At 38.5% G+C, this 24,315-nt stretch overlaps 5 protein-coding genes across 9 annotated transcripts; 1 reads left to right on the top strand and 4 right to left on the bottom strand.

Moving 5' to 3' along the window:
- Window positions 1-518: 518 nt before the first annotated feature.
- LOC115016697 (homeobox protein goosecoid-2) lies at window positions 519-5,515 on the bottom strand. Of its 3 annotated transcripts, XM_029444672.1 has the most exons (5): window positions 4,834-4,866; window positions 4,133-4,229; window positions 2,256-2,493; window positions 1,681-1,928; window positions 519-1,333 (listed from the first exon to the last, which is right to left on the bottom strand). In XM_029444672.1, exons 2-5 carry the CDS (start codon window positions 4,199-4,201, stop codon window positions 1,256-1,258), a joined length of 633 nt encoding a protein of 210 aa, XP_029300532.1. In that variant the 5' UTR covers window positions 4,202-4,229; window positions 4,834-4,866; the 3' UTR covers window positions 519-1,255. The 3 variants fall into 3 exon arrangements, with proteins under 3 accessions (XP_029300532.1, XP_029300531.1, XP_029300533.1); XM_029444671.1 differs by having other exon boundaries at window positions 4,133-5,515; XM_029444673.1 differs by having other exon boundaries at window positions 1,681-1,916; window positions 4,133-5,515.
- LOC115016696 (uncharacterized) lies at window positions 4,981-8,363 on the top strand. Of its 2 annotated transcripts, none has more exons than XM_029444669.1 (2): window positions 4,981-5,226; window positions 6,751-8,363. In XM_029444669.1, exons 1-2 carry the CDS (start codon window positions 5,097-5,099, stop codon window positions 7,449-7,451), a joined length of 831 nt encoding a protein of 276 aa, XP_029300529.1. In that variant the 5' UTR covers window positions 4,981-5,096; the 3' UTR covers window positions 7,452-8,363. The 2 variants fall into 2 exon arrangements, with proteins under 2 accessions (XP_029300529.1, XP_029300530.1); XM_029444670.1 differs by lacking the exon at window positions 4,981-5,226 and adding an exon at window positions 5,468-5,734.
- rnf185 (ring finger protein 185) lies at window positions 7,736-11,614 on the bottom strand. Of its 2 annotated transcripts, XM_029444675.1 has the most exons (7): window positions 11,506-11,614; window positions 10,934-11,222; window positions 10,000-10,018; window positions 9,777-9,889; window positions 9,553-9,607; window positions 9,102-9,219; window positions 7,736-9,009 (listed from the first exon to the last, which is right to left on the bottom strand). In XM_029444675.1, exons 2-7 carry the CDS (start codon window positions 11,110-11,112, stop codon window positions 8,912-8,914), a joined length of 582 nt encoding a protein of 193 aa, XP_029300535.1. In that variant the 5' UTR covers window positions 11,113-11,222; window positions 11,506-11,614; the 3' UTR covers window positions 7,736-8,911. The 2 variants fall into 2 exon arrangements, with proteins under 2 accessions (XP_029300535.1, XP_029300534.1); XM_029444674.1 differs by having other exon boundaries at window positions 10,934-11,561.
- A 576-nt stretch (window positions 11,615-12,190) lies between these two features.
- Window positions 12,191-14,779, bottom strand: LOC115016773 (chemokine-like receptor 1). The gene is made up of 3 exons (XM_029444793.1): window positions 14,760-14,779; window positions 13,843-13,919; window positions 12,191-13,676 (listed from the first exon to the last, which is right to left on the bottom strand). The coding sequence occupies exons 1-3, from the start codon at window positions 14,762-14,764 to the stop codon at window positions 12,652-12,654; spliced, it is 1,107 nt and encodes a 368-aa protein (XP_029300653.1). The 5' UTR covers window positions 14,765-14,779; the 3' UTR covers window positions 12,191-12,651.
- Window positions 14,780-20,366: 5,587 nt separating this feature from the next.
- On the bottom strand, window positions 20,367-24,179 carry tmem119b (transmembrane protein 119b). The gene is made up of 2 exons (XM_029444822.1): window positions 23,250-24,179; window positions 20,367-21,860 (listed from the first exon to the last, which is right to left on the bottom strand). Exon 2 carries the CDS (start codon window positions 21,842-21,844, stop codon window positions 21,026-21,028), a length of 819 nt encoding a protein of 272 aa, XP_029300682.1. The 5' UTR covers window positions 21,845-21,860; window positions 23,250-24,179; the 3' UTR covers window positions 20,367-21,025.
- Between the last annotated feature and the right edge of the window lie 136 nt (window positions 24,180-24,315).

Raw genomic sequence — 24,315 nt, 5'->3', positions numbered from 1 at the left:
AATATTACTAATTTACGAATTAATAAGTACTATCAATATTTCTGGCATACAGCAACTGCTGTGAATATGCTTAAATTATGTTGTGCAGTATGCTCAAAACTCTAAAAAGAGTGTAATATGATTTCTAAAAACCAAGGTTTTCTTTATGGTAGACTATGGTAGTGCTAAATGTGGTGAACAAAGTAATATATTTGGGTCACATCATCAGTAATGATCTATGGGTTGATGATGGTGATAATGGGCAGCCCCAGTGTTACAAACTGTATGCACAAGCCAATATGCTGGCATGAAATTTCATGTGTACAGCTGATGATAAAACAGCCATCTTTAGAGCTCTATACAGCCGACTTGTGGTGCAGTTATAGTAAAGGAAAAATATAAAGCTTCAGGTCGCATTTAATGATGCATTCACAATCATGGTCAAGATTCCAAGATGGACAAGTGCAAGTCATATGTTTGTGACACCAAATTTCCCCACCTTTCATGTATATATATAAAAAAAAATCATCACGATCACCTTATCGGAGCCCACACAAAGTGACACAAGGTACTCCTCTTGTTTTTGGAAACATTGGAACAAATGCCTGTATGTGCAATAACTAAGGTATCTCTCTGTGTTGTTGTCTAGTTTACTTTTTTATTATTTGTATACTGATATGGACCTATGTGTCTGAAATAAGTAAGTAAAGTATAACTTAAAGATAAAAAGTTGTGTTCTTAAGTGTAATCATATTTTTGTAGAAAGTGTTTTAGGTCAGGTCACTTAAGAATGCAGTACTGACATTGCCCTTTGTAAAGGAGTATGTGGTTATATTTTAATGAACATACATTTAATAAATTAACAATAATAATAACAGATTCTGTTTTTATCAAGCAAGACACAGAGGTTTCACCCTGATCCCTGTTATCTGCCCACATACAAAATAAATACTATGCTTCCAACCCAGAAGACCCCGCTAATAATCTTCTGAGCCCCCAGACATGATGTGAAGATCTCCGAGTGGGAAGTTGCCAAAAAGGCCGGTTAAATGTCACATTGTCTTCCGACACACAAAACTGCATGAATTAGTTTTTGAGATGTTCAAATACAGGGAAATTATTAACACAGGGTTTGACTGACAAAAAGTTTGACTTTCTTTCTGAAAAATAAAAAGGATTTTGTCCAGCAATTATATTTAATAACAATAATATTTGAAAACAAAAGTATTTATGAAGCTCACACATGATGATGCAGTCCATATATACAATACAAAATTTAATTTTCTGTGCTTCCAACACCAAATGATAATCTTTTCTGACGCCTCCACTTGGCTCTTCGGTTTTTAAACCAAACCTACAGACAGAAAAAAAGGGTTGTGTTATTTAGTAGTCTTTTTAATATTTCATGACATAGCCTACCGCACTTATGTTATTTGAATCATTGTGTATTTACATTAAAGTAAAACAGCACTGGACATCATTATCAACGCAGGCAAATAATTAAAACGCAACAAATTGATCAGAGCCTAAATCAAGTACTCTCATATCTCGGCTCAAATTAAGTATTTACTTGCACTCATCCTTAGTAATGGTCCATCTGCCAGAGCTGGCACACTATAACACTCAGTTGGAGCAGCAATATATCTAACCCTGTGTTACTGTGAAAACAGGACTATAATTAGTTAAATATGACAGTCTTACCTCTACTCTTTCTTCCCTTAAGTGAGTGTGCTGTGCTAGTTTCTCCCTCATGGTCACATCTGGATACTGGTTCTGCAGGAACAGCTCCTCCAGCGCGTCCAGCTGCTCCTCTGTAAAAATAGTGCGGTGACGTCTGGTTCGCCTCTGCACCTGACCGGTTGACTGTTCTTCCCTGTGAGCGTCTCCTAGCCTGCATGCGTCTGTGAGCATCGCTGGGGGCCATCCGTACTGACAGGCTGCAGGGAGATCTGAATTTAGGTTAGGGAGCAGAGTATGCATTACTGAAAAGCATACTGAAGCCAGTTTAATGTGCCAAACCAATACTTTATTTATGATTTTATGTTTTATACTAAGCTCAATAAACCTAGCCAAATGCAAGGGTTTGGTGGGTGTTTTGTGCTATCATTGTTATTTTAAATGTGCATTGTAAAAAAAAATCTATTTTTTCCCCTTCATATTTTGTTTTAATCAGTTTTGCTGAAAAATGTGGTCTGTCTGTATTTTCACCAAAACAAACAAACAAAGCGTGACATTAGAAGGGACTCTTCTCATAAAGAGAATGGGTTTGCACTTACCTTCATGAATGAAATCGGTCTGGTATATGTCTCCACAGTGGGAGCAGTAGCAGCAGCACAGGCAGGCATGATGGACAGCCTCAGTCTGGCCTCCAGCAGGACACACTGCCTTCTCTTTTAGTCCAGCACCACTTGTTCCACATGACCGTCTGTCTACATTGCTGTTTGGATATTTGCTCAGTATGTTGTCAATAGTGAAAGGTAACTTGTGTCTCTCCATCCTGATTCGTCCATCCATCTCCAAAGAAATTACAATAAAATGATAAAAAAGCGGTAATGATCACAGGATACTGACACACTTCATTGACAGTTCAGGCTCAGCTGCTCCTCTGCTTCTCCTCTCTCTACAACAGCGTGTCAGGCCCTTATAGTGAAATTGGAAGGCAAAAAAAAAAGAAGAAAAAACCATAATCCCCCTGTGGACCAGACACATGAAACGGTTGAAACTTAATTCCTAGCTAATCTGGGCAGTTTTGTGAAGAGGTTAGGGAGGACGGCAGATTCAGTTAATCTTGCCTCATTCCTTTCTCCAAAAGAAATCAGATTTCACTGCATAAAATGAGAAGTGGAGAGCTCCTAAAATCCTTATTGTTGAGGTTTTAGAGAAAAGGGGATTGCTTGGTATTAGAAACCTGGATTTAAAGATGAACGCTTTTTTTTTTTGTGTGGCCAGACTTGCTGAATTTGAGGATTAGCTCCTAAATTTATTTCATAATGTCACTTTCCTTTATCAACAAATGATCTTGTGCAAATGAGTAGATCAGTAAATGACACACGTTGAAGCTGCACTGACAACAACAATGCATACTAACTACACACAGTTAGTGGTGACGTGTGTGGTGCCACAAACAGATTTGTGAATTCTCCGTACAGGTGAACATGTGGTTTGTACTCACGATCATGCATCATGCGTGTTATCTGTGTGGTGCAGTCTTTCAGTCTCACTCCTCTGACAATGTGCACAGCTGAGGTAAAGCTATTACAGGTTAAATTCATCCCCTCCCAACAAATCCTGTGATTTCATACAAGGCAATACACCTTTTTTTTTTTCAGAGAATTAATGGATTTCCACAATCTGTCTTAAGCTCCTCTTATAAGGGCTTTTGAAAACAGATAACAATAAAACACCATCTCATCCTTTTCACTTGGGTTTAATAGCGTCAAGATTGTTGATGTATAGTTTGTGGAGCATGTGAGATGGCTATCTAGCAGTTATTGTGGTTCTCAATAGAAGGAATTGTACCACATCCGCATTGGTTCAAACTGTTCAAAATTCATTACGGGGGATTAGAATGATAAAGGCTCATTTTGTTGTTGAAAGAGCAATATTTGGTACAAGAGGTAAAGTAGAGAAAAGCCACTATACCGCCCACATGGCTGTATTTGTAAGGAGTTGCTTGGACAGCTTTATTCCATTCAAAGGGATTTTAATCAACAGAAAAACGTAATTTTTCTACTAAAATGTATTTGTAGCGCATCAGAAATGGTTCTATTTAACACCATACGACTTTACAAGGCCAACTAATACCACAAACGACATGTAAGAACAATACTTAGCAGTTTTTTTACTTTCTCACAAAAACAAAAGTCAACCAAACACCAGTTCAGATAAAGTTACTAAACAACATGTTGAGGCTAAAAACATTTTTTAATTGATTCTCTGCCTTATCGAGATTCATGCATTTTGAAGAGAGTATTTCTGGAAAATATTACACAGCTATAATGCAGAATTGCAATTGAAACATGAATAATAAAGGCCATTCAGAAAGGATTACAAATACACCCACACGCTGACTGATGATGAATGAGCACATAACCCAACATGGCATCAGACTGATGTTTGGAAAAGCTTTAGGAAATGCAGAGGATCAACCTACCTTTCTGTGTTTTTTCCCCCAGGGTGGCTTGTGTGATACTGACTTGGGAGGAATCAAGAAAACCAACATGTGGTTGCAAAAACTCCACAACTAACAACTGTGGAAATACAAATACTTTAATTATATTTCTTTTTTTCTCATCTATTTTCACTAGAATCTGAAAATGAGCTCTGTGATCTGGTGTGTAACTTGTCTGTCTTCAGCATTACCTTGCAAGGTAATGTTGAAGACAGACAAGTTACACACCAGATAGCTCATAGAGTCTGCAAGGCTTGCAGGCTCTATGAACTAAGGTGGTGTTGAACTCAGACCATAAGTTTTGTTTTTGTTTAAGTAGGCTATATGACGGAAATTTAAAGTATTGTAGTATACTGCATTTACTCCTGAGAATGTATGTTTTATAATGTATTTTGTAGTTTTTTTTCTTCTTTTAATACATACAAATATATGTTGAATAATTTTAGATTGCATCCAGTTGAACTATGACACAAATAAGCTTACATCACTTGAAAGCACAAAGCTTTACGATTCTGTCTGTAAACTATTTTTAAATCCCAATATATTTTTTGAAAGCAGTGTGTAGGCTACAACAGATAATTATAAACCTTTTGATATTACACAGTTGCCATTTAGAAGAGACCAGGATTATGCATAGGTTTCAACAACAAAAAAACTTATTTTTCGGTACTACTCATGCTGACCACAGAGAATTATGTTGGGACCACAGGGGGCTGCCTCCAAAAGCTGAAATGATATAGTAACAAAGGGCAGTAATGAAGCCAATGCAGAGTCGTGCGCCCCCCTGTGACAAAAGACTACAATGCCCACCGTCGAACGGCAGAGCGACCAGCGCGGCAGGCAGCCCGCCACTCGCGATAACTCGCGTTGGCGCAGCAGCTGGGCGGAAAAGGCGGGAGAAGACTGCCGCTTCCGCGTCCGCGCACAGGCACAGCACTAGGGCAAAATGGACGAAAAGTTAATATTGGCTGTATGTAATCACCCAGAGCTGTTTAATGTCACTTTGCCGAATTACCGCTGCACGGAAAGTCGGACAAATGCTTGGAGAATCATTAGTATGGAGCTGGGTCTTCCATGTGAGTATTTGACTGTTTTTTTTCAACTTTACTACCAGTTATTATTATAGCCGACGTTGTCTTAGACGACTAAACACACTGATATTAAAACACATGTGGTGTTTCTGGGAGATATAGTTATTTCATATATGTCCTACAGGCAATTTGTAGCTTCTTTTTTTTTTAATCCGCGCGAGCACAGCCCGGTGCTGTAGATGCAGCCGCGCGCACCGTGCTAGCGGTAGCAGCCGCTGCTCGCACGCTGTAGGCCGCGTTGCACCGAACAACACGGTCCGGCTCTGCCTCTGCGCCGCCGGCCGCGTGTCCAACACGGCACGGCGGAGTAGGAAACATAACATGCTCAGCGTCGTCACGGACTCCATCGTGAACGCCGCGGGCCTCATATAAACAGAAAGCTTTTCAAAGTCTCGTGGAAGCGGCGGCAGCACCACGGCATGTTGGATATAACATGTCGGGGACAGAAGCCCCCAGCCTGAAATACAATCAGGTGGTGCAGCATGTAACACAGGTGAACTAACGATGACCTCCAGAGATGGCATAACAAGACTAACAGTTATTATCTGTAGCCTGTCTTTGTGAAACTTTATAATGATTTACAGTTAAAGCCGTATACTTTACTTCAAATTTTACTTGGATAAAGTAATGTTTTGCTTTATATTAATACCCCCTTATACACTCCCATGGCCCTTTATTAAGTAGGCTGCACCTATACAATGCAATTCAACAGAACACATACTCTACATTTAGTGAGGTTATAATGTTCAGTTTCTAAAACTTTCTAAGAGCTGTTAATTCAACTGTATGATTTTAGTGGCCACTGCGTGTATTGTTCAGTCTTAAGCCAAGTACCACAGAGTATACCCAACACTAGAGCTGAAACGATTAGTTGATTAATCGGTTCATAGAAGATTAATCAGCAACTATTATGATAATCATGATTAGTTGAAGTCATTTAAGGCAAACACATTCCTTTGTTCACATTGATTTTTCAGCATTTGTTTGTTTTATTGTAAAGTAAATTAAATATATATTTTTGTGTGGGACCAAAACAAGCAATCTAAATATGTCCTCTTGGACTTCAGTAAATGAATTTTTTTTAGACCAAATAATTAATCAAGAGAATAATTGGCAGTTTAATAATGAGATGGCCAACCTCATGCCACAAAGAGACTTATTCAGGCTGTATGCCAACATCAGTGAAATGATTGATCACTGAGCAGGGATTTGTCTGGTGATCTCACGGGTGCCTTGACCAAATCAGAGTCCCTGATAGTTTTGTTCCTAGAGAGCAGAAACCCAGCAGTACTTTCTAACCTAAAAGACCAAATGTGAAGACCACTACTACAGGCCATGTTCATTTAACTAATTGCAACGTCAACATAATATTAAGGTGTCATTTAGGTTTTTGTAATTGTAATGGTTTAAAAAACTGTGTGGTCAACGTTCTTGTCATATCCTGTGGATATTGCTAACTGTTTCATTGTTGTTGTCATAATTTTACAGTCTGATATTTCACTTTTCTAGCTGATGAGTGTAAAAGAAAATGGAAGAACATGAGAGACAGGTACTTGAAGGAAGTCCGAATGGAGATCAAAAGCAAGAAGCAAGGAGAGATCGTACAAAGTAGATGGAAATACAGACAACTTATGAATTTTATCGCACCCTTTACTGGATCAAGAAGTGGAGTGGCAGACATCAATGACAACGACCACGACAATCCTGACGAGTCATGCGGTGCCGAGGGCGAAACCTCATCGTCTGAGGCGATCAAGACACTGCAGTCCGTCATGAAGGTCTCTGTGAGTCAACCTGACCTCAAGCCCCCGGTAGCATTTATGACGCCGCTCCCGTCAATGTCTCAAGACGCACAGATGGCCCAGCTGGCTGTTCTGGCTAAGATGCCATCGGCCCCACAGAGCACCTCCATCAACAAAACTGGACGGAAACGTCGCCTGATGCAAGAGTCACTTTCACTGTCTTCTTCTCAAAGTGCACCATCTCCTACAAAGTGGCTGGTCAAAGACAATGGCGCCACATTTCCCAACCGGCCACGGGATGAGGATGAACTGTTCCTTCTGAGCTTTGTCCCCGCTCTGAAGCGACTTGCTCCACAGAAAAGGTGCGAGACAAAAATAAAGATCCAGCAGATTATGTATGAAGCAGAGTTCAACGTTGCACAGCCAGGAACTCAAGAGAAACAGCCGGAGCCTGCAGCGCAGGACTAGGCTGAACAGACTATTTTTATACTTCATTCTGCTTTCTAAAAACACTTCACAAAATGCCGGAAATATCTATTTTTCTTTTTTTATGGCACAGAGTGGTCGAGTCTGATGTACTTTTTTTCAATGTAAAATAATTAACAATGAAGAATTTAATTTACTATTGAGCAAGTTGAAATAGTTTCCACACCACTGTGATGTGTCTTGATTTGTATATTTATTAGATAGGAAAGGCTTATGAGAGAATAAAGCACTAACAGATGTACCTTAATTAGGACAACAGACAGAACTATGATTAACATCTTTATTTACATAGCTTTACTGTCAATAGAGTGAATTAACATTTAGAAAAGTGGTTTCAGGCCATTCTTCATATCAGTAATAATTCTGTAATAATTACAGTATTTTACATTTAATTACAGTGACAGAAAACTGAGCAAAAGAAAAGTAAATTGAGAGGAACACTGTTTCATAAATTAATATTTCAGCTGCTTACATGCATCAACATTTCTTTTTTTTAAATCTAAAAATAAAGAGACACTGTCTAACGTTGTTTTGATTTAAAGAAATGTGTATGATTTTGGTACATTTTCGCCAATGAGATGCGTAATTTGTGAGATTGGGTACAGCTAAATAAAACAAAAAAACCAACACTCTTAGTACATTACTGAAAAGAGAGACAACCAGGAGGCACCTGCTTGTACTCAGAGTGAAACTCAGTAGGAAACTTTGCAACCGGTTAAAATGTTTTTAAGGGAAGATATAGTGACCAGATGTAACGGTAGGAAAAGCACAGGTGTAAATAATGAAATTAATGTTCCCACTGTCATGGTTTACTGGGACCCTTGAGTAGAACAGAGCCTTCGTTAATGTTATTAGTAACACCTGTGCGTTTCCTGCTATGACTCAATTAGAGAAGGGCCAACTGAAAAATGTATTTTAATAAAAGGGTTATAGGAATCAAATATGGCAACCCACCATATATAGGCTGAAGGGAATTACCATATGCAACATATGGGATTGAAATATGAATGAAAATCAAAGTAATGAGCCCAGAGCACTGTTGGTATTTTGTTTAGCATATCTTTAAATACAGTATTAATACTAAAACTGTACTTAAAGACTTTCTCTCCCCAGAACAACCTCATGTATGTAACAGAGACCTGCTGTTTCAAGCAGCATGAAGTCTGTAGCCGTTAGCTGATGCAGTTTGGGTGATGGAAATATAACAAAAGATGATGGTGTGCTGCTTAGAAAAGCAACTGTGTTAATAAATTAAAACATAAGCAACCAAGGTTATGTGGCTCACCTTGAAAGTTGTTATCCTGGGATTAACGAATATCTTTATTTAGGAAAATGACGGAGAGGAAAATAATTGAAGGCAGAATCACATGGGTGCAAACCCTGCTGATGTGCCATAATGTCAAATCTTTTGGGTAAGCCCAAAATGTTGTCTTTCCTTGCATTTATGCAATCAGCAGCCAAAACATAATCACCAGAGCGACAAACAGGAAGAGTCGAGACAGAAACTGTTCGTCCATGTGCTGTGGTGTCCCAGGGGCCGCTGTTGTGGGAAATGGTTTAAAAATAGGTTATTTGATATGCTGACAATAAAAGAAACAAGTGGTCATGGTGAAGTATGTAAAACATAAATACCTGGAGGAGGTCTGCCATCGTTGATGTTAAAAGCTGTAGCAAAAATACCAAATGGAAAAGCACCGATTCCAAATGACATTTGAAAACCCCCATCTCCAAAGCCGAACCCTTGAAATCCCTGTGAAACATGAAATTCATGATCAACATGAAGGCGTGTGCGGATTCTCTTCACAATATAGTTTAACATACAGTAAGAGAGATGTGACGCAACAGCCAGTGAAATGTGGGCTCATTCTCAAGAGACGTCTCTACACCTCAGCCCTTAGCATCTATTAGTTCCCAGTGGGAAACTGTTCATGGCTAAATTAACTAGGTAATAGTTTCATCATGAATTCGTAATGCTGACACTGAAAAACCACATACAGATGCCTAACACCTTTGGAATCAAGAAAGTATTGATCTGGCACAAAAGCATGTAATCATAATATTTGCGTAACCATAAAGTACTTACACCGCGGTTCTCTGGCTCAGGCCTCTGCCCTTGTGGTCGAGGGGGCGTTCTTTCTCTATAAAACAAAACCACATTCTGTAAAAGCCATGATTAAACTGTTTTGCAATGTTGAACATTCAGAAATTTAGAAAATGCTCTTTTTAAAATGATTTATTGTGTGTATTGTAATTACATAACACATTGACTTTAGAGTCAGCCTGACATGTAATACTACACTAAAGTACCTGGGGTCTTGTTGACCTGTGCTTCCCCGTCCATATAAGGGGATTACTTTGTCTCGGCTGATACCGGCTTTACACACTGGACACACTTGTCGGTTTGGTCTGGTCTCCAACCACTACATAAAGACAAAGAGATTAAGAACCTGACTGTCTACTTCAGTTACACACCAACAATAACAATGCATTGTCATTTGAAAATAGTGAAGAAGGAGAAAACAACGCTTACCTGATGCAAGCAAGGCCAACTGTTCGAGAGGAGGTACAGAGGGAGGTACAAAGGGAAATGAGAGTTACCACGGTCATTTACTGAAAAAAATTGCATCCCTATCGCCTCTGTTCACAAAACTATATATTACTTCACTAGTGAAAGGTTGAGCTCAGATACTTAACGAGAACACAAGTAAAATGGCTTTCTGTTTAAGGATTTAACTTCTCTTTGAAAATGAACTAACTGATATCAGACCACAAGCTAAAGACCTGACCTGTCCTGAATGGACAGAAGTTGGCGAGTGTTGGGTAGACCTGGCTACAGAGGCTGGAAAGTGTTTAATTAACTGACCCAAGATGACAAAATCAAACGTGTTAGCTTACACCTACACTGCTACTCTTGAAGCTCTGCAGACTATACTTTGTTAAACCAGCAATATTAACTCAAACCCAAATTCAAGTTGTATCGTAGAAAGTTGGAAAATGAGAATTAATTAAATTCCTGTGGAGATTAATCAATAGTGAAAATGATTGTTAATTGCACTACATTCTTGTAATAACTACTCATAACAAACCACTCGTTTGTTTTAGAAGTGTATGTCAACCAATATGTTATGCATTTCTGTAAATCATCATCTTAGTCGTAAATTTAGTACACAACATGTTCCCCTTTAGTTTCTTTAAATATATATTTACACCATTATTGTTAAGAGTTAGATAACGTGCACACATTCCACAAATGACCAGGTATCAGCAATAGCCTACCATTTATTATGGTTGTTATTGTTGTTGATAGTTATAAATTATGGCTTTCAAAACTGATATTGGCCAGTAGGATGTATGACAATGTAACTGTGTACATCCAGTTCACGTCTTATTCAATAATATGAGAAATAAGATTAGCTAGACTGGTCTGAGGTGGGTCATAATGCAACACTGTCCGTAGTCCTTACCAGAAGAGGTGTCCACACAGGCTGATCACTGCATCCTTGGCGGTGTCCAGACATATATTACACTCGAAAGTGCTGTCCTGGTTGCCACTGTCGGCCGCAGTCGAGCTGCTGGATCCGGGACTTGGGTCTTCAGTGGCCGCAGTGGAGCCAGGGACTGGAGCGGTGGCAGCGGTGGCCATTTAAAGATAGATCCACTCAATAAGAGGGTACAGGTGGGATGACTCCGCTGGCACCCAGCGCTTCAAAACAAGTACATAGGGAGGCGCAGTGGATGGGGATGTGTCGCTAACTATGAGGAGAATACAAGAGACTGAGATTGACACAAATAACTCTTAAAAAGGGGAGAAATCGAATAAAATCCACCAGCTGCTAACATTAGCAAACGTTAGCTCCCATCTAAAAAGGTGTCGTTACGAAGTTGCTAACGGAAATAGACAGTTTAACTGTCTCACGGATTAGCCGAATATAAAGCGGAAAACAAATATTACAACGTTAATCCAAAGGGTCGTTCCCAATGTTATTTTCTAACCGAAAATAAAAACTTGTTGCGAGAAGTTGAAAAATATCCTTACATCTGATTGCATCACATCCGCAGCACTGCTAACGTTAAACATCCGGGGGGAATGCAGGGGGCGTGGCTAGAAGGTTATGCTGGTTTTGTTGCCCTCCGTCCAGCCTTACAGGTCCTCACGTCATAAATCTCCACCAATCAAACATCAGTATATTTTGAGACGGTTAAACCTGAATAATAATAATAATAATAATAATAATAATAATAATAATAATAATAATAATAATAATAATAATAATAATAATAATAATAATATAATAATGATAATAATAGTTATTAAAAGCTCTTTGCATAGAGCTGAGGGAAACTGCATAATTTGTTAATATGACCTACTTCTTTCACATAATTTTATCATTGTTAATCTAAACATATTAATATAGAGCAGGTTAAATATGTTTTATGAGCTTTAAAACAAAAACAAATAAAATAACAGTACTATTATACAAATATATAATAATATACAACAGTACTGCTTGCAAGTAGAACTATTATCTAGTAACTATAATATTAAAAGGTGAGGTATTGGTATTTTGGAGAAGAGTAAACTAGATTTTGAAAGTATCCAACTGAAAAGTTATCATTCATTGGTTTCATTTCCTTTTTTTTATATCTATGCATCATTTCCTAATAAGTTTTTTTTGTTTAAGAACATTTAATAGAGGGCATATAGATTTGATGGCCACACATTTCACTTGAATTATATTTTATCTTAACCAAATTATAATATATTGTAAATCATGCATTTAATTCAACTCAAAATACTTTCGTCCTGCAATTAAAGCAAGCTGATTTGCAAACACAACAACACACAAGCAGTGCGCATTCACACTCATAATAAAAATCTAAAAACTGAAATACAACATATAGGCTATGTTAAATAAGAAAGAAAGACACAATAACTAATGTCAGTGGCTAATCCATAGCTGACCAAAACAGTCAAAAATAACCATATGTGATAATTGTGTAATGCAAATGTAATATTGTATAACATGTAAATTAAGTTATATCATCATTATAAACAAATTATTGATACATACATGAATATATGCTACAGTACACACATCTGAGGTAAAACATGTCATATGATTTAGTAAATATCACCCAGCTATAATCATGTTCATTGACGACAAAGGTTTCAACTGGATTTTTAGATTATTCCCATTGCCTTAGACTTTGAATGATCAAGACCACCTGTACGGAAATCCTCCGCAATTGCTTCCTCTATCCTTGATGTCAAAGACCGTTTCAGGATTTTTTTAAAGTCATTACCAATGAACACATAGAGAATTGGGGATATGAAGCTATTGGCTGCAGCCAGGGTGGCCCCCACCTTCAGACCAGTTTGAAGAACTTCCAGGCTTTGGTTCTTCAAGTCTGACTCTAAAAGAACAAAGATATGATAGGGGACCCAGCAGAAGAAAAATGACACGATGAGCGCCGCCATGACTTTGTAAGGCTTTGTTGACTTGATGGTCAAACTTCTCAGCTTCACACAGAGCACCACGCTGCAGAACACAATAATTAAGAAAGGAATCAGGAACCCACAGATGAATCGAGTCAGCACCACGGCCTTGTGTCTGTAAGGGCATATGTAACTGGTGTAGCACTGAGTGACCGAGCCGTGGACCGTGGTTTGTCTGAAGATCAGCGAGGGCAACGTTAGGAGTGCAGAAAAGACCCACATTAGCACAACAAGTCCAAATGCTTTATGCACTGTCCGGTGGTTTTGTGACCACACAGGAAATGAAACCATTATACAGCGATCAGCGCTGATGAGAACCAACATAAACACACAGCTGTACATGTTGAGAAACAGGGCGGAGGAGGCGAACTTGCACAACACCAGTCCGAAAGGCCAGTGTGTGGTGATCGTGTAGAATACTTCCAGGGGCAAAAAGGCACAGAACAAAAAGTCTGAAATGGCCAGGCTGATGTACCAGGTGGTGAAGACTGTTCTTTTCATTTTCCATCCACAAATCCATATCACTAATGAATTTCCTCCAAGGCCAATAACAGATATGATGATATTGACTGCCACCAGAACACGAGTCAATGAAGACGGAGAACTACTGAACGTCAGCCGTCCAGTGGCCATGTTGTCGTTCTCACTTTCATTGTTTGCAGTGTAATCGGCATAGTCAATGTAATCCACATCCATGCTGGTAACTTTGCCTGAAATATTTAGCACTGTAAATTAATTTATTATCATATACACATGTAAACAAAGCTTGATGTCATTAATGACTAGATTTTTAGATTATTCCCATTGCCACAGTTCACAATTTTTATCAAGAAAACATGTTTGAGTTTATTGTATAAAGTTTGCTCAAGTACTCACGCTGTGCCTCGACGAAGAAGGAATCACAGTGACTTCTCCCTCCCTTGTTGCTGGATGCCACTTCTCCCTTCTGTTTCCTGGACAGTGTTTTAGCAGAAGTGTGGTGTTTTCAATAATGTACATCAAGGGGAATATCCGGTTGCAGTGTTTGTTGTAACAGTCCATCATGAAAATCACTCATAATCAAAAATGCCCATTACCATACATAGAAATCCAAATTAAAAGTTCAAATTGAGTCAGTATCACCCATTCCCAAAATGTAACACACTCCCATTAATAGTGTCACAGCTTTTGCACAACACTCAATTATGCTCATATCTTTAAAAAAAAATAAAAGAGGGAATTTTAATACAGCACACATCTGCCAACCAAATGTATCATTTGTGAAGATAAACTATTTTAATATCCATCAAAATTCACCTAGGAGAGAATAATATGATTATATTTACCACTACTACTAATGGCACGTATCTCTATTATCTTTAATAACAGCATATCAAATAGTGTTTAGATGATTAACAAAGACCGTACAACAAATGACAGAAGGAGGAAGTCTTGCACGTTTTAGAAATCTTCAATTCAACGTTCCATCTCTCATTTTACTTTTACAATTATGTTGTAAGTAAGAGCAGTTCCCTAAAAATCATATGATGCAGTTATGCAACAGAAAAAAAGCTGAGTAAATAGTTTTTAGTCAGATTAATCACAAGGCAACTGACCGACACATCTGTAGGAGTTATATAGCATATATACAATTATACCACTTCCCTTTAAATACCCCATCCTGACTTCCCTTTGTTTTATATGACCTTTTTTTTTTTAGCAGTTTCGTGTTCAAATTTGGAGTCGGAGTTTCTATATGAATCAATCCAGTAAACTTCTTATTTATCTCAAAGCATTTATGAAAGTGATATGACCTCATGGAAGATATACCCAGCTGAGGACGATCCCGTTCCCGCTTGGTATTTCTTCAGTCGCCCCTTGTGGAGGAGCATACTCTCCTTCTCTTCGAGTTCTTCTGTATGTAACAACACATTTCATAATATCTTTTCTTCTAACAGTTCTGACATTTCTTCTATTTCTAATTCTGAATGCAATTGTTTGTCCATAAGTCCTCTCATAGTTGGAATATAATAGGGCCGGTCATAAAACCCCTCAGATGTACTCTTTCAAAAGTCGTCTTTGTCAGCTTTGTCTTGCTTTGTGGCTGCATTCTGCATATCTTTTAATATCTCTCTGTCTACGTGTTCGGTGTGTCTGTCTTCACATTTACATATGGTTTCCTACTGAAACTGGATCAGTTCCTGACGTATGTGTCGTGCATTTATTTATATACACAGTGATAGTCTTTGGTAGCTGTACTGCCTCTAATAAGTCTTCTATTAGAGTGTGATATTTAATAGGTTTGTTAGTCGATGTTACCATACCTCTATTCTTCCACTGTTGAGCAAACACATGTAATGTTGAACATGCATAGTTACTGTCTGTGTAGATATTTACAACTTTGTCTTTCTTTAATCTGCATGCCACTGTCAATGCTATTAGTTCTGCTGCCTGTGCTGGCAAATGATTAGATAGAGCTTCTGCTTTTAATACTTTGTCCTGTGTCACTACAGAAATCTTGTGCCATTTGTACATCTAGATTATTTTTATATGATCCGTCAACAAACATTTCTATCGCTGGTTCCTCTTAGTGAATGTCAGTCAAGTCTGGTCTTGGTGAAGTTTCTTGTCCGTCTCTGTCGTACAGTCATGTGGTTCTCCGTCTTCAGCCGTTGGTAATAATGTAGATGGATCAAAGTTGTACATTTTTGTATAGTTAGGTGCGGTTGTGAAAACAAAACTGCCATGCATGCCAAGTGCCTTGCAGGTGACATGTAGGTGATTTTGTTCTGTACTAACAAAACTGACACTGCATGTGTTACTGTTAAAGTCAATGGCCTGAATAAAAGTATTGATGCAGAGGCCTGAACTGCCATTGAAGGTGCAATTACAGCGTGTATGCAGTCAGGCATTGTCTGAGCTACTGGGTCTAATAGTGAAGAGTAGTAAACCACTGGTCTATTCTTACCTCCATGTTTCTGTGTCAATACTGATGTCATTAAGCCCCCTTACAGTCTGCTGTTTAAATACAAGGTTTCTTATAATCTGAATCTGATAATGCTAAAACAGATGAGTTTCTATATTTCCTTAAATGATTCATCAGCTGTTTCATTCCATGTTATCTTTTCAGATGCTGACAGGGTTTTCGTAAATCAGTTTTGACAGAGGATTAGTTAATAGTGCATAATTGGGCACCCAGCTTCTACAGAAATTAGTGAGCACCAGAAATGACATCATTGTTTCTTAGTCTGTAGTTTAGGTGCTTGTAATAAAGCTTTCTTCCTCTCCTAATCAAGTGCTCTGCCTGATTGTGAAATGTTGTAACCCAAATACTTTACTATTGGTTTGGACAATTGTAGTTTATTCTTGCTAACTTGTGTCCTTGCTGACATAAAAAGCTAACAAAGCATGCGTATCCTTTTTACAATTCCGTTCTGCTTTTGAGCAAATCAAAACGTAGAATAATATCTGACTATTTATAGGAGGGACAAATCTGCTATTGTCTGAGAAAAGATATTAAAGCTCTCACAATATTGTTATGGGATTCTTGTGTACGTGCACTTCTTTCCCTCATATTGGAAAGCAAACAAAAACGGACTTTCTTTCCACTGGAATGGAAAAGAATGCGTTTGCTAAGTCTATTACTGAAAAAGAATTTGCTCTCTGGATCCATGTCATTTAAAAGTGTGTATGGATCTGGGACTGTGGATGCTTTAGGTACTACAACCCTCATTTACTGCCTGTAAATCTGGTACAATTTTCCATCCAATTTTTTTTAACATGATTGGACACAGGGAGTGGAGCTCCGTTTAGCATATTAATTTTCTACTGTTGAGGACGATCCCGTTTCACAGCACCTCTCTCTTCCCCTCTGTAAATAACAGAATCATCTCGCCTCCAAGTTAAACATTTTTCATATACTCCCCCACTGGGGGGGGGGGGGGGTTTGTCCTCTTACCAATGGTTGGCATCAAAGTATCAAAGTACATCTGACAAAGTACTGTAAAAATCACTCAATACAGCTGAAGATGTCACACTCTGTTAAGTTGTGATGGGTTGGCAAATTCCTACAAACAATTTATTAAAAAACTAAAGGAGATTAATCAATAATGAAAATGATCGTTAGTTAGCAGCACTACTACTACTGTTTTAAAATTGGTTTAATGACTGTTCACCATGGATGTATTTTATTATGTATTTTTTTCAATCTTTATTGAAAAAACATTAAAATGTACAAACATTGCACACAATCAACATAATGGTACAAGGATATAAATTTAATTATAATTTAAAAAAAACATACATTATTCTTCTTTAAAGAGTTCACTTTACAGTTATAGAGTTGTATTACTTTTTTGTTTTTATAAGTTGGAGAGTGTTAATATATTCTCAGAAAAGATAAATTCAGATAAAATTCCAGTGAAATTGAGGATAATTCTTGTTAGTTTTCATTTATCTATGTAAAAATGTTCACTATATAATCATTACATTTACAATCATATTATATGTATCAAATGTATAATGACATTTTTACACTAAATTTTAATATTATGATTCGTTTTTCCAAAATATATAATCTTTCAATTATTCCAAAAAGTAACTGGATGTATAAAATGGTAAAATAAGATTCCAGTTCATAAATACAAAAAATACATTTGTTATCAATATAAGAATTAGGATAAATATATATATATATATATATATATATATATATATATATATATATATATATATATATATATATATACATAGATTTATTGGATATATATTGTGTAAAATGTATAGGGCCATGCAGGTATAGGTAATTTCCTTCTTTCATAGAATATACTAGGTATATGTTTATTGTTGTATTTAGCATTCATACTGTAAATACCATTTATTGTAAAAAAAAAAAAAGAAAGTTGTTTACATAAACTGCACATGCGCAGATGTGATTAGTTGAGCCCCTGCCCAAAAAGTGACGTATTGAGCTCGAGCCTTCTCGCTGCTCTCCTCTAAACTGCGTCATTCCCCTTTATTGTCAACATGGCCGGTACCGTGGTTAACAAGTGTCTCAGTCCTCTGGCTTTCATCACCAGGAGGCTCTCTGCTCCGGAGTTCATAGCCCAGTGCTGCTACCACAAGAAGGTAAAACATTTAGTCTGTTAAACTTTACCAAAGGACGCCGGGGGACTGTGTGCTAGCTGCTGTTTGGCTAATGTTTACACATATTAGCATTAGCTTTGAGTAGTTGCATCTTGGGCAGCATGAGAGTATCGTGAGTGACAGTGGTTACAAGAACCATGTTATTAGATTGAGCTAGTTAACCACAAGAAGCTAGTTTTCTACATGTTTAGATAGCCTACGTCAACAACATGTGTGTCATGCTAGCTAAGCAGTAAATTAAAGTCGTCACTAATCGCAACTGCCAACTGCCACAGCTTTAATACTTGAATGACATCCGATTAATTAGCTTTAAGCAGTGTGTTAGAAACCTGCACATGTTATGTTACATGGCCTAAACTTAAGCATCTTAAACACAACATCCATATTTAAGTGTTCAGTTTGAGTGTCATTGTGTGACGCAACATGGAAACGTCAATGATGTAATCAAATTAATCTCTACTAATGTTTAAAACTGAAAAACATACCTTTTTTTATTGAAGGGTTTAGGGCTGTTTTTGTGTGTGGCTTTGAGTGTTAGCTTTAAATCTGGAAAAAATGCTTGTGGATCTTCTAACCTTTTGAAGATGTACACAAAAAAGTTCATTTTAAATAGGTGTAAGATCACAAAGTGATTTAATTTTTAGCTAATTGTGTTCTATACCAAAAAAAGTCGAAATAAATATGTGGATAACTACATTTTGAGAACAAACTAATTCCACATTTTTGTAAATGTAGTCCTTTTTTAGGATATCTTATGATACAAGCTTTATATTTTTTAAGTTAGAGTGACTCAGCAAAAACTAGGGGGAGGATGTAGAGTTGACAAAGAAATCCGGTCCTAATCTGTTTATTTCAATGTCGCTTACGTAATGGTGAATACTTGTTGTATAACTGTGATGCTCAAGACTTCTAGACTCCATTTTTGTAGCAGAAAACAAAATGCCTCCCCAGGACACATTTATTTCAGTATTGTGCAGTACTCTCAAAAACTAGCAAAATAACTAAATTTGACGCTTTGTTTTTAACACAATGTTTCCTTTCTTTTCTCTCTGAAGGTGGTGGATCATTATGAGAACCCAAGAAATGTGGGCACGTTGAACAAAAACTCCAAGAATGTTGGGACTGGCTTGGTGGGCGCTCCAGCCTGCGGAGATGTAATGAAGCTCCAGGTATGTTTGTCACGTAGGGATTACACCCCTTATTTATACACACGCAGATCAATTAAGACTCAAGATTAATTATATTCACACTGTTAAAAGTACTTGGAAGAACCACACAGAGATCACATTCTTGTTTTACCAAGTAGATGGAGCTAAATCTTAAATTATTTAGTTTAGCATTGCTGGGGGGAAAACACAGCATGTATTTGACTTGAACAGTGGCAGGGACAGTTATGTTAATTCACTGGTTTAAAATGAAATTGTCACTTTTTAAGGACAGGATCATTGAATTTATTTCTTCTTTTGGCATTTGAGTAAAACTTTAATAACATTTTGAACAACAGATTGAGGTGGATGACCACGGGAAGATTGTGGATGCCAGGTTCAAAACCTTTGGCTGCGGCTCTGCTATCGCCTCCAGCTCTTTGGCCACCGAGTGGGTGAAGGGCAAATCTGTGAGTGAACACATTACAGACATTTCTTTCTCTGCCTCTTGGTATTGTCATGTATTGCTTTGCATATTCTGAGTTATTCTCGCTCAGTTTTTTTGTGGTTACTTGATCTTTGTGCTTTTCTTTCCAGGTGGACGAAGCTTTGGCAATAAAGAACACCGACATTGCCAAAGAGCTCTGTCTTCCACCGGTTAAACTTCACTGCTCCAGTAAGTTTTCAGTGAATTCTTCTCATGAAGTTCTTCCTTTCTAAACTGCTCCCACACATCTATGTATATTTAATATATCTAATTGTTTCTCCTCAGTGCTTGCAGAGGATGCTATCAAGGCTGCCCTGGCTGACTATCGCCTCAAGCAACAGGACGACCAGCAGGAGGCAGTCAGGGCCGGCATTTAAACAGAGCACCACTGGTTGCTATCTGCTGCCAGAGGAGGAGTAGCAATAGTCCAGCATCCTCACTTTCCTGCAGTTATTGATGAGGCACACCTAATATGTTGATGACCAGTACACCATCGTCAACCCTCGTAGCCGTGTCACTCCAGGCTTTCTGTATTAGTTTGTGCTCCTCCAACGCTGCATACTGTATCTTTTAGCCTGTCACGTAAACGCACAATGTAAACACTGTTTGGGCTGTTGGTACAAAAGTGAGCCTTATTTTTGAGATTGTTATATTTTAAGATTTTGTGAAGTGTTTACTTTGAATGGTGTGATGGAGATAGTGATTTAAGATAAGAGTTATATCCTATTTGCACCCTAAACACTGACCTTTTGATATGCAATGAAGTAAAGTGGCTTGAAACAATGAAGGGGTCGATTGGTTTTAAGTGTTATTTATGATTACTCAGTAATGCTTCCTTCATAGTGTAATAAAAGTATCCTGAAACCAAAACTATTCTCATGAAGTGTCTTTCTATACTTTAATCTTAAACATGCAAATACTGATCCGTAAAACATTGTCAATACTTAGAGTTTTGCAGAAGTACAATGTATTTGGGACCATACAATGTTTACTGAAGTGGTCCCTCTGCAGGATTCTTTAAGGAATGAGACAGTGAGCGAAATGTCTTTAAACACAAAACACCCCATAAAAAGAAATGTTTCGTACCAGATTTGAATGATACTCTGTGAGACATGTTTGTAATGTCATAAAATATTTATCCAATCAGCAAAGCAACAACGTGCACCTTTCCTGCACTGAATATAAACATACAATATTGCAATAAAAACACCTGTGATTGGAATTTAGCAACCTTTCCTTGATGTGTAGATTTGTAAAGTTACTGGACAGATTTCCTCTCATGAGGTCACAGTGTTCAGAATAGTTAGAAGGCAGTTTTCTCTCCTGCGATCAGCTGAAGTGTAGCAGAGTCATTGTGAATATGCAAAGAGGATGGCCTGAGACTCCTGCCAGTTAAAGGCGTCTGTGAATCATCTTCCTCTGGAGGATTCAGCTCAGGGCCTCCTGCTGCAGCTGCTACACTGTCAGAAAGCTCACACAGCTCCTTCTCCTCAGGGACACTTGGTAGCTGCTCGTCCAGGATGCTGCCATCTGGTCGAGAGCTGTCCTCAGGACTTGGGTCTGCTGCTTTCTGACTGGGGTCACTTCCCTCTGCAGCATCGACACATTTATTTGGTGTGCGCAGTCTCTTGGCAGCCCTCATAATGTCCGCCTGGAGCTGCTTGTGAGAGTCCACTGGCTCACTTTCCTGCTCAGGAACGGGTTTTTCTGGCACTTCATTAAAGAGTTTAGCACCTCCGGTTTTGTCCCTGTGGTCCACGTACATTTTTGAGGGGAAAGAGGAAGGGTAGTAAGCATTGACTTTGCGCCTGCGGCTCATCATAATCGCCCCACAGATAATAAGGAGGACGAGAAGAATGAAAGAGCCTGCGACAAGGATAAGGAGCATGTTCTTCTCCAGAAAGTCCACAACTTGATTCAGAAAGTTAGTTTCCACATGCGTGGGGCCGACAGGTGTGGTTTGGTATTCAGAAGAAAGATTGCTGGTGGGCAGAGAGGAAGTTAGGATACTGATTTCTTCCGCATCTGTACTTCCTTCTAGAGAACTGTATAAAGGTAGAGGGGTGGCCAAACTGCTGCTGATGCAAAACACCACACACAGATGAAGGGCCATCGGGAGCATGGTTTCCCCTCAGGATCTGTAAATAACAGTAAACGTCAGCAACTGACATGTCAGTACCATATGTGAAGACAGTTTGTGCATCGCATGTATTGCCTTTACATGTGAGTCACAGCTCAGCATCTGTTTTTCTGGGAAAAATTAATACCTGGGGATCTTTATAAAAAAAACCCACCGCGGTTCTGAAGCCATTTCCTGAATCCTCAAAGACCCTTCTGAACATCTGGACAAAAAATATTCCGCCCACTAAAGATGGGAAGGACATACACCCATGCTCAATTTGTACGTGAAACTAAATTATAAATAGGTTTTATTATCAGTTATATGTGTTTCTATAGATGTTGTATTGTATTATTTCATGCTTTTTATATTTAATAAAGTAACAATTTAAAAATGGGTTAAAAAAATGTTTCTCTCAGAATATTTTCTCATCCAGTTAAACAGAAGACACTTGGAGGATCAGAACCGCAGCAAGTGTTATGCTTAGCTCTGTAACTCAAGTGTAATGGTAAAATATTTTGGGCCTAGCACACAATTACGTTGAGAAGCAATGATCCATTTGGTGAAAATATCCACATAAACATTTTCTGCAGCATATCAACCTCATTTCTGCAAGTTCACTTGATTGTACTAAAACCAAAAAAATCCATCCTTTATTAGTGGTTTATATTAATTGGCTTTATTCCAGTTTAGCTTGAACTTTTGATTCTTTCAGATGAAATGAGTCTAGTGAACACACAAGCTAAACAGTAGCAGAAACTCAGAGTGCATATTTTACCCCTTTTGGTATTGCCTAGCAGATTTCTAAAACAAAACAAAGGCCAAATAAACCTAAACCACAAGGGGTTTACGAGAATATTATTTTTTTCTTCCAAAACACTGCTTTAGTTATTTGGATCACAATCAGCTCTCTGCAGTCTGTGTGTGAACTGACTGCAGCTCCCACACTTGTATCCTTATTCTGCTCCAGATGTGTGCAAGCTGGGCCACATGAGACTCCACTCTCATCTAGAAAAAGGGGGGTGAGATGTTTTCTTTCTTTTAGAATTAATCACAAACTCACCCCAGACCAAATAAACACGGCCACACATGCCTGTGCAACCAGACACATAAACATACGCACATAAGGCTGTGATATGCACACACATGCACACATGGAATGAATCTTCACGGCGTAAAAAGAACTTTGACCTAGATTCTGTCTTTGGTCCACTTTAATGTCATAAACGGACACAAAATATTGTCTCTTAACTTTTAATAGCCATTAATGAATACTGAAGGCATCATGATGCTGTCTCTCCAGCCACTTTAAATGAATGTGAACTAACATTAAACAACCCCCAAAGCTTCTTGAGTGTACACCATTCAAAGAAAAAGAAACTATGAATTGTCACAACATTGTACTCACCATCCACTGCGGCAGGAGAAGTGTCTCTGTTGGAATCGCCTCTGATGGAGAATGTGTGAAACCAGTCTGGAAAAAATGAACTGAGAGAGAAAGAGAGAGAGAGAGCACGGCAAAGAGTTGCAAATGATCTGCGAGCCACACCACTTCTGCAGTTTCAGATTTCAGGCTGGAGGTTTGTACGGATAGTGCAAAGAAAACAACCAAAAAAACGAGATGGCGTTAACCATGAGGACAGATCCCTCCTTCTGCCTCTCCACTGTTCTCCTCCCCCTTCAGCCTCACAGAGAGTGTCTGAGCTCTGCGGCCTGCACACAGATTGTTCTTGTTAGGTAGGAGTTTATAAAGTGCTGTGGGGGCAGGGACCTTCTCCTCCACTCTCCTGTGTGGCTAACTGGATGTGCAAGGCCAAGACAACACTGGCAGGATGAAAAAAAACATTATGAAAGAACCCTCTAAACATCATCATCTGTTCTCTTTTTCAATATCTCTCCATGATTTCTGCAGAAGGAGCCTCTGAGTGACAGTCTGGCCTTTTCTTCTACGCCAGCATCTGACACTGATGACTAACAGCAGGCCTGCTAGGGCAACAAGAGTCAGAGTGCAGCCTGTAAGAGTGACCAGCTAATGCAGGAAGAGGTTAATGTTTCCTGTGCAGACAAAACCCCCGTAACAGTCAGAAGGGGGATTTTTCTCCACAGGAAAGCAATTAAACTTACACGGTGTGTGTGCGACCACTTTAGGGAGAAAGTGTGACTGTGTATGAGAGAGCCCTACAAGTGATTGTGTATGTGTGCAAATGCATTTTTTGGCAACTTCTACTGTGTTTGTGATCAGTCAAGACAAGTCTAGCTTTATATGGTCATCAGGAGCATGAGATGAGGTCCTGCATCCTCCGGGTTTACATTTGTCTCAGCTCTGTTGATAGTCACCGGTCACTGTTTTAGTTGCACATAGCTCAACGTGAAAAAAAAGGCCCTCATAAGCATTCAGGGCTCTGTTTTCTTTTTTGCAGGAAGGGAAGTGAATATGAAATCTAGTCTGGCGTAAAAGAAAAGCCTTTTATAAA

This window comes from Cottoperca gobio, chromosome 12 (genome assembly GCF_900634415.1).
Source record: "Cottoperca gobio chromosome 12, fCotGob3.1, whole genome shotgun sequence".
In the NCBI taxonomy this organism is placed as follows: Eukaryota; Metazoa; Chordata; class Actinopteri; order Perciformes; family Bovichtidae; genus Cottoperca; species Cottoperca gobio.
This window is presented reverse-complemented; position numbering and strand designations above follow the sequence as displayed.

Excerpts from the sequence above, each read along its gene's own strand:
- LOC115016697 (XM_029444671.1), bottom strand. The coding sequence starts at position 4,201 with ATGTTGGTTTTCTTGATTCCTCCCAAGTCAGTATCACACAAGCCACCC. Across the intron at positions 2,494-4,132 it reads GGGGGAAAAAACACAGAAAG|ATGGATGGACGAATCAGGAT; the intron begins GTAGGTTGATCC and ends ATTTCTTTGGAG. Across the intron at positions 1,334-1,680 it reads TAAGGGAAGAAAGAGTAGAG|GTTTGGTTTAAAAACCGAAG; the intron begins GTAAGACTGTCA and ends TTCTGTCTGTAG.
- tmem119b (XM_029444822.1), bottom strand. The coding sequence starts at position 21,844 with ATGCTCCCGATGGCCCTTCATCTGTGTGTGGTGTTTTGCATCAGCAGC.
- rnf185 (XM_029444675.1), bottom strand. The coding sequence starts at position 11,112 with ATGGCCACCGCTGCCACCGCTCCAGTCCCTGGCTCCACTGCGGCCACT. Across the intron at positions 9,608-9,776 it reads ACAGGTCAACAAGACCCCAG|AGAAAGAACGCCCCCTCGAC; the intron begins GTACTTTAGTGT and ends TTTGTTTTATAG. Across the intron at positions 9,220-9,552 it reads CTGAGCCAGAGAACCGCGGT|GGATTTCAAGGGTTCGGCTT; the intron begins GTAAGTACTTTA and ends CATGTTTCACAG.
- LOC115016773 (XM_029444793.1), bottom strand. Across the intron at positions 13,677-13,842 it reads CTTCTTCGTCGAGGCACAGC|GCAAAGTTACCAGCATGGAT; the intron begins GTGAGTACTTGA and ends TAAATATTTCAG.
- LOC115016696 (XM_029444669.1), top strand. The coding sequence starts at position 5,097 with ATGGACGAAAAGTTAATATTGGCTGTATGTAATCACCCAGAGCTGTTT. Across the intron at positions 5,227-6,750 it reads TATGGAGCTGGGTCTTCCAT|CTGATGAGTGTAAAAGAAAA; the intron begins GTGAGTATTTGA and ends TCACTTTTCTAG.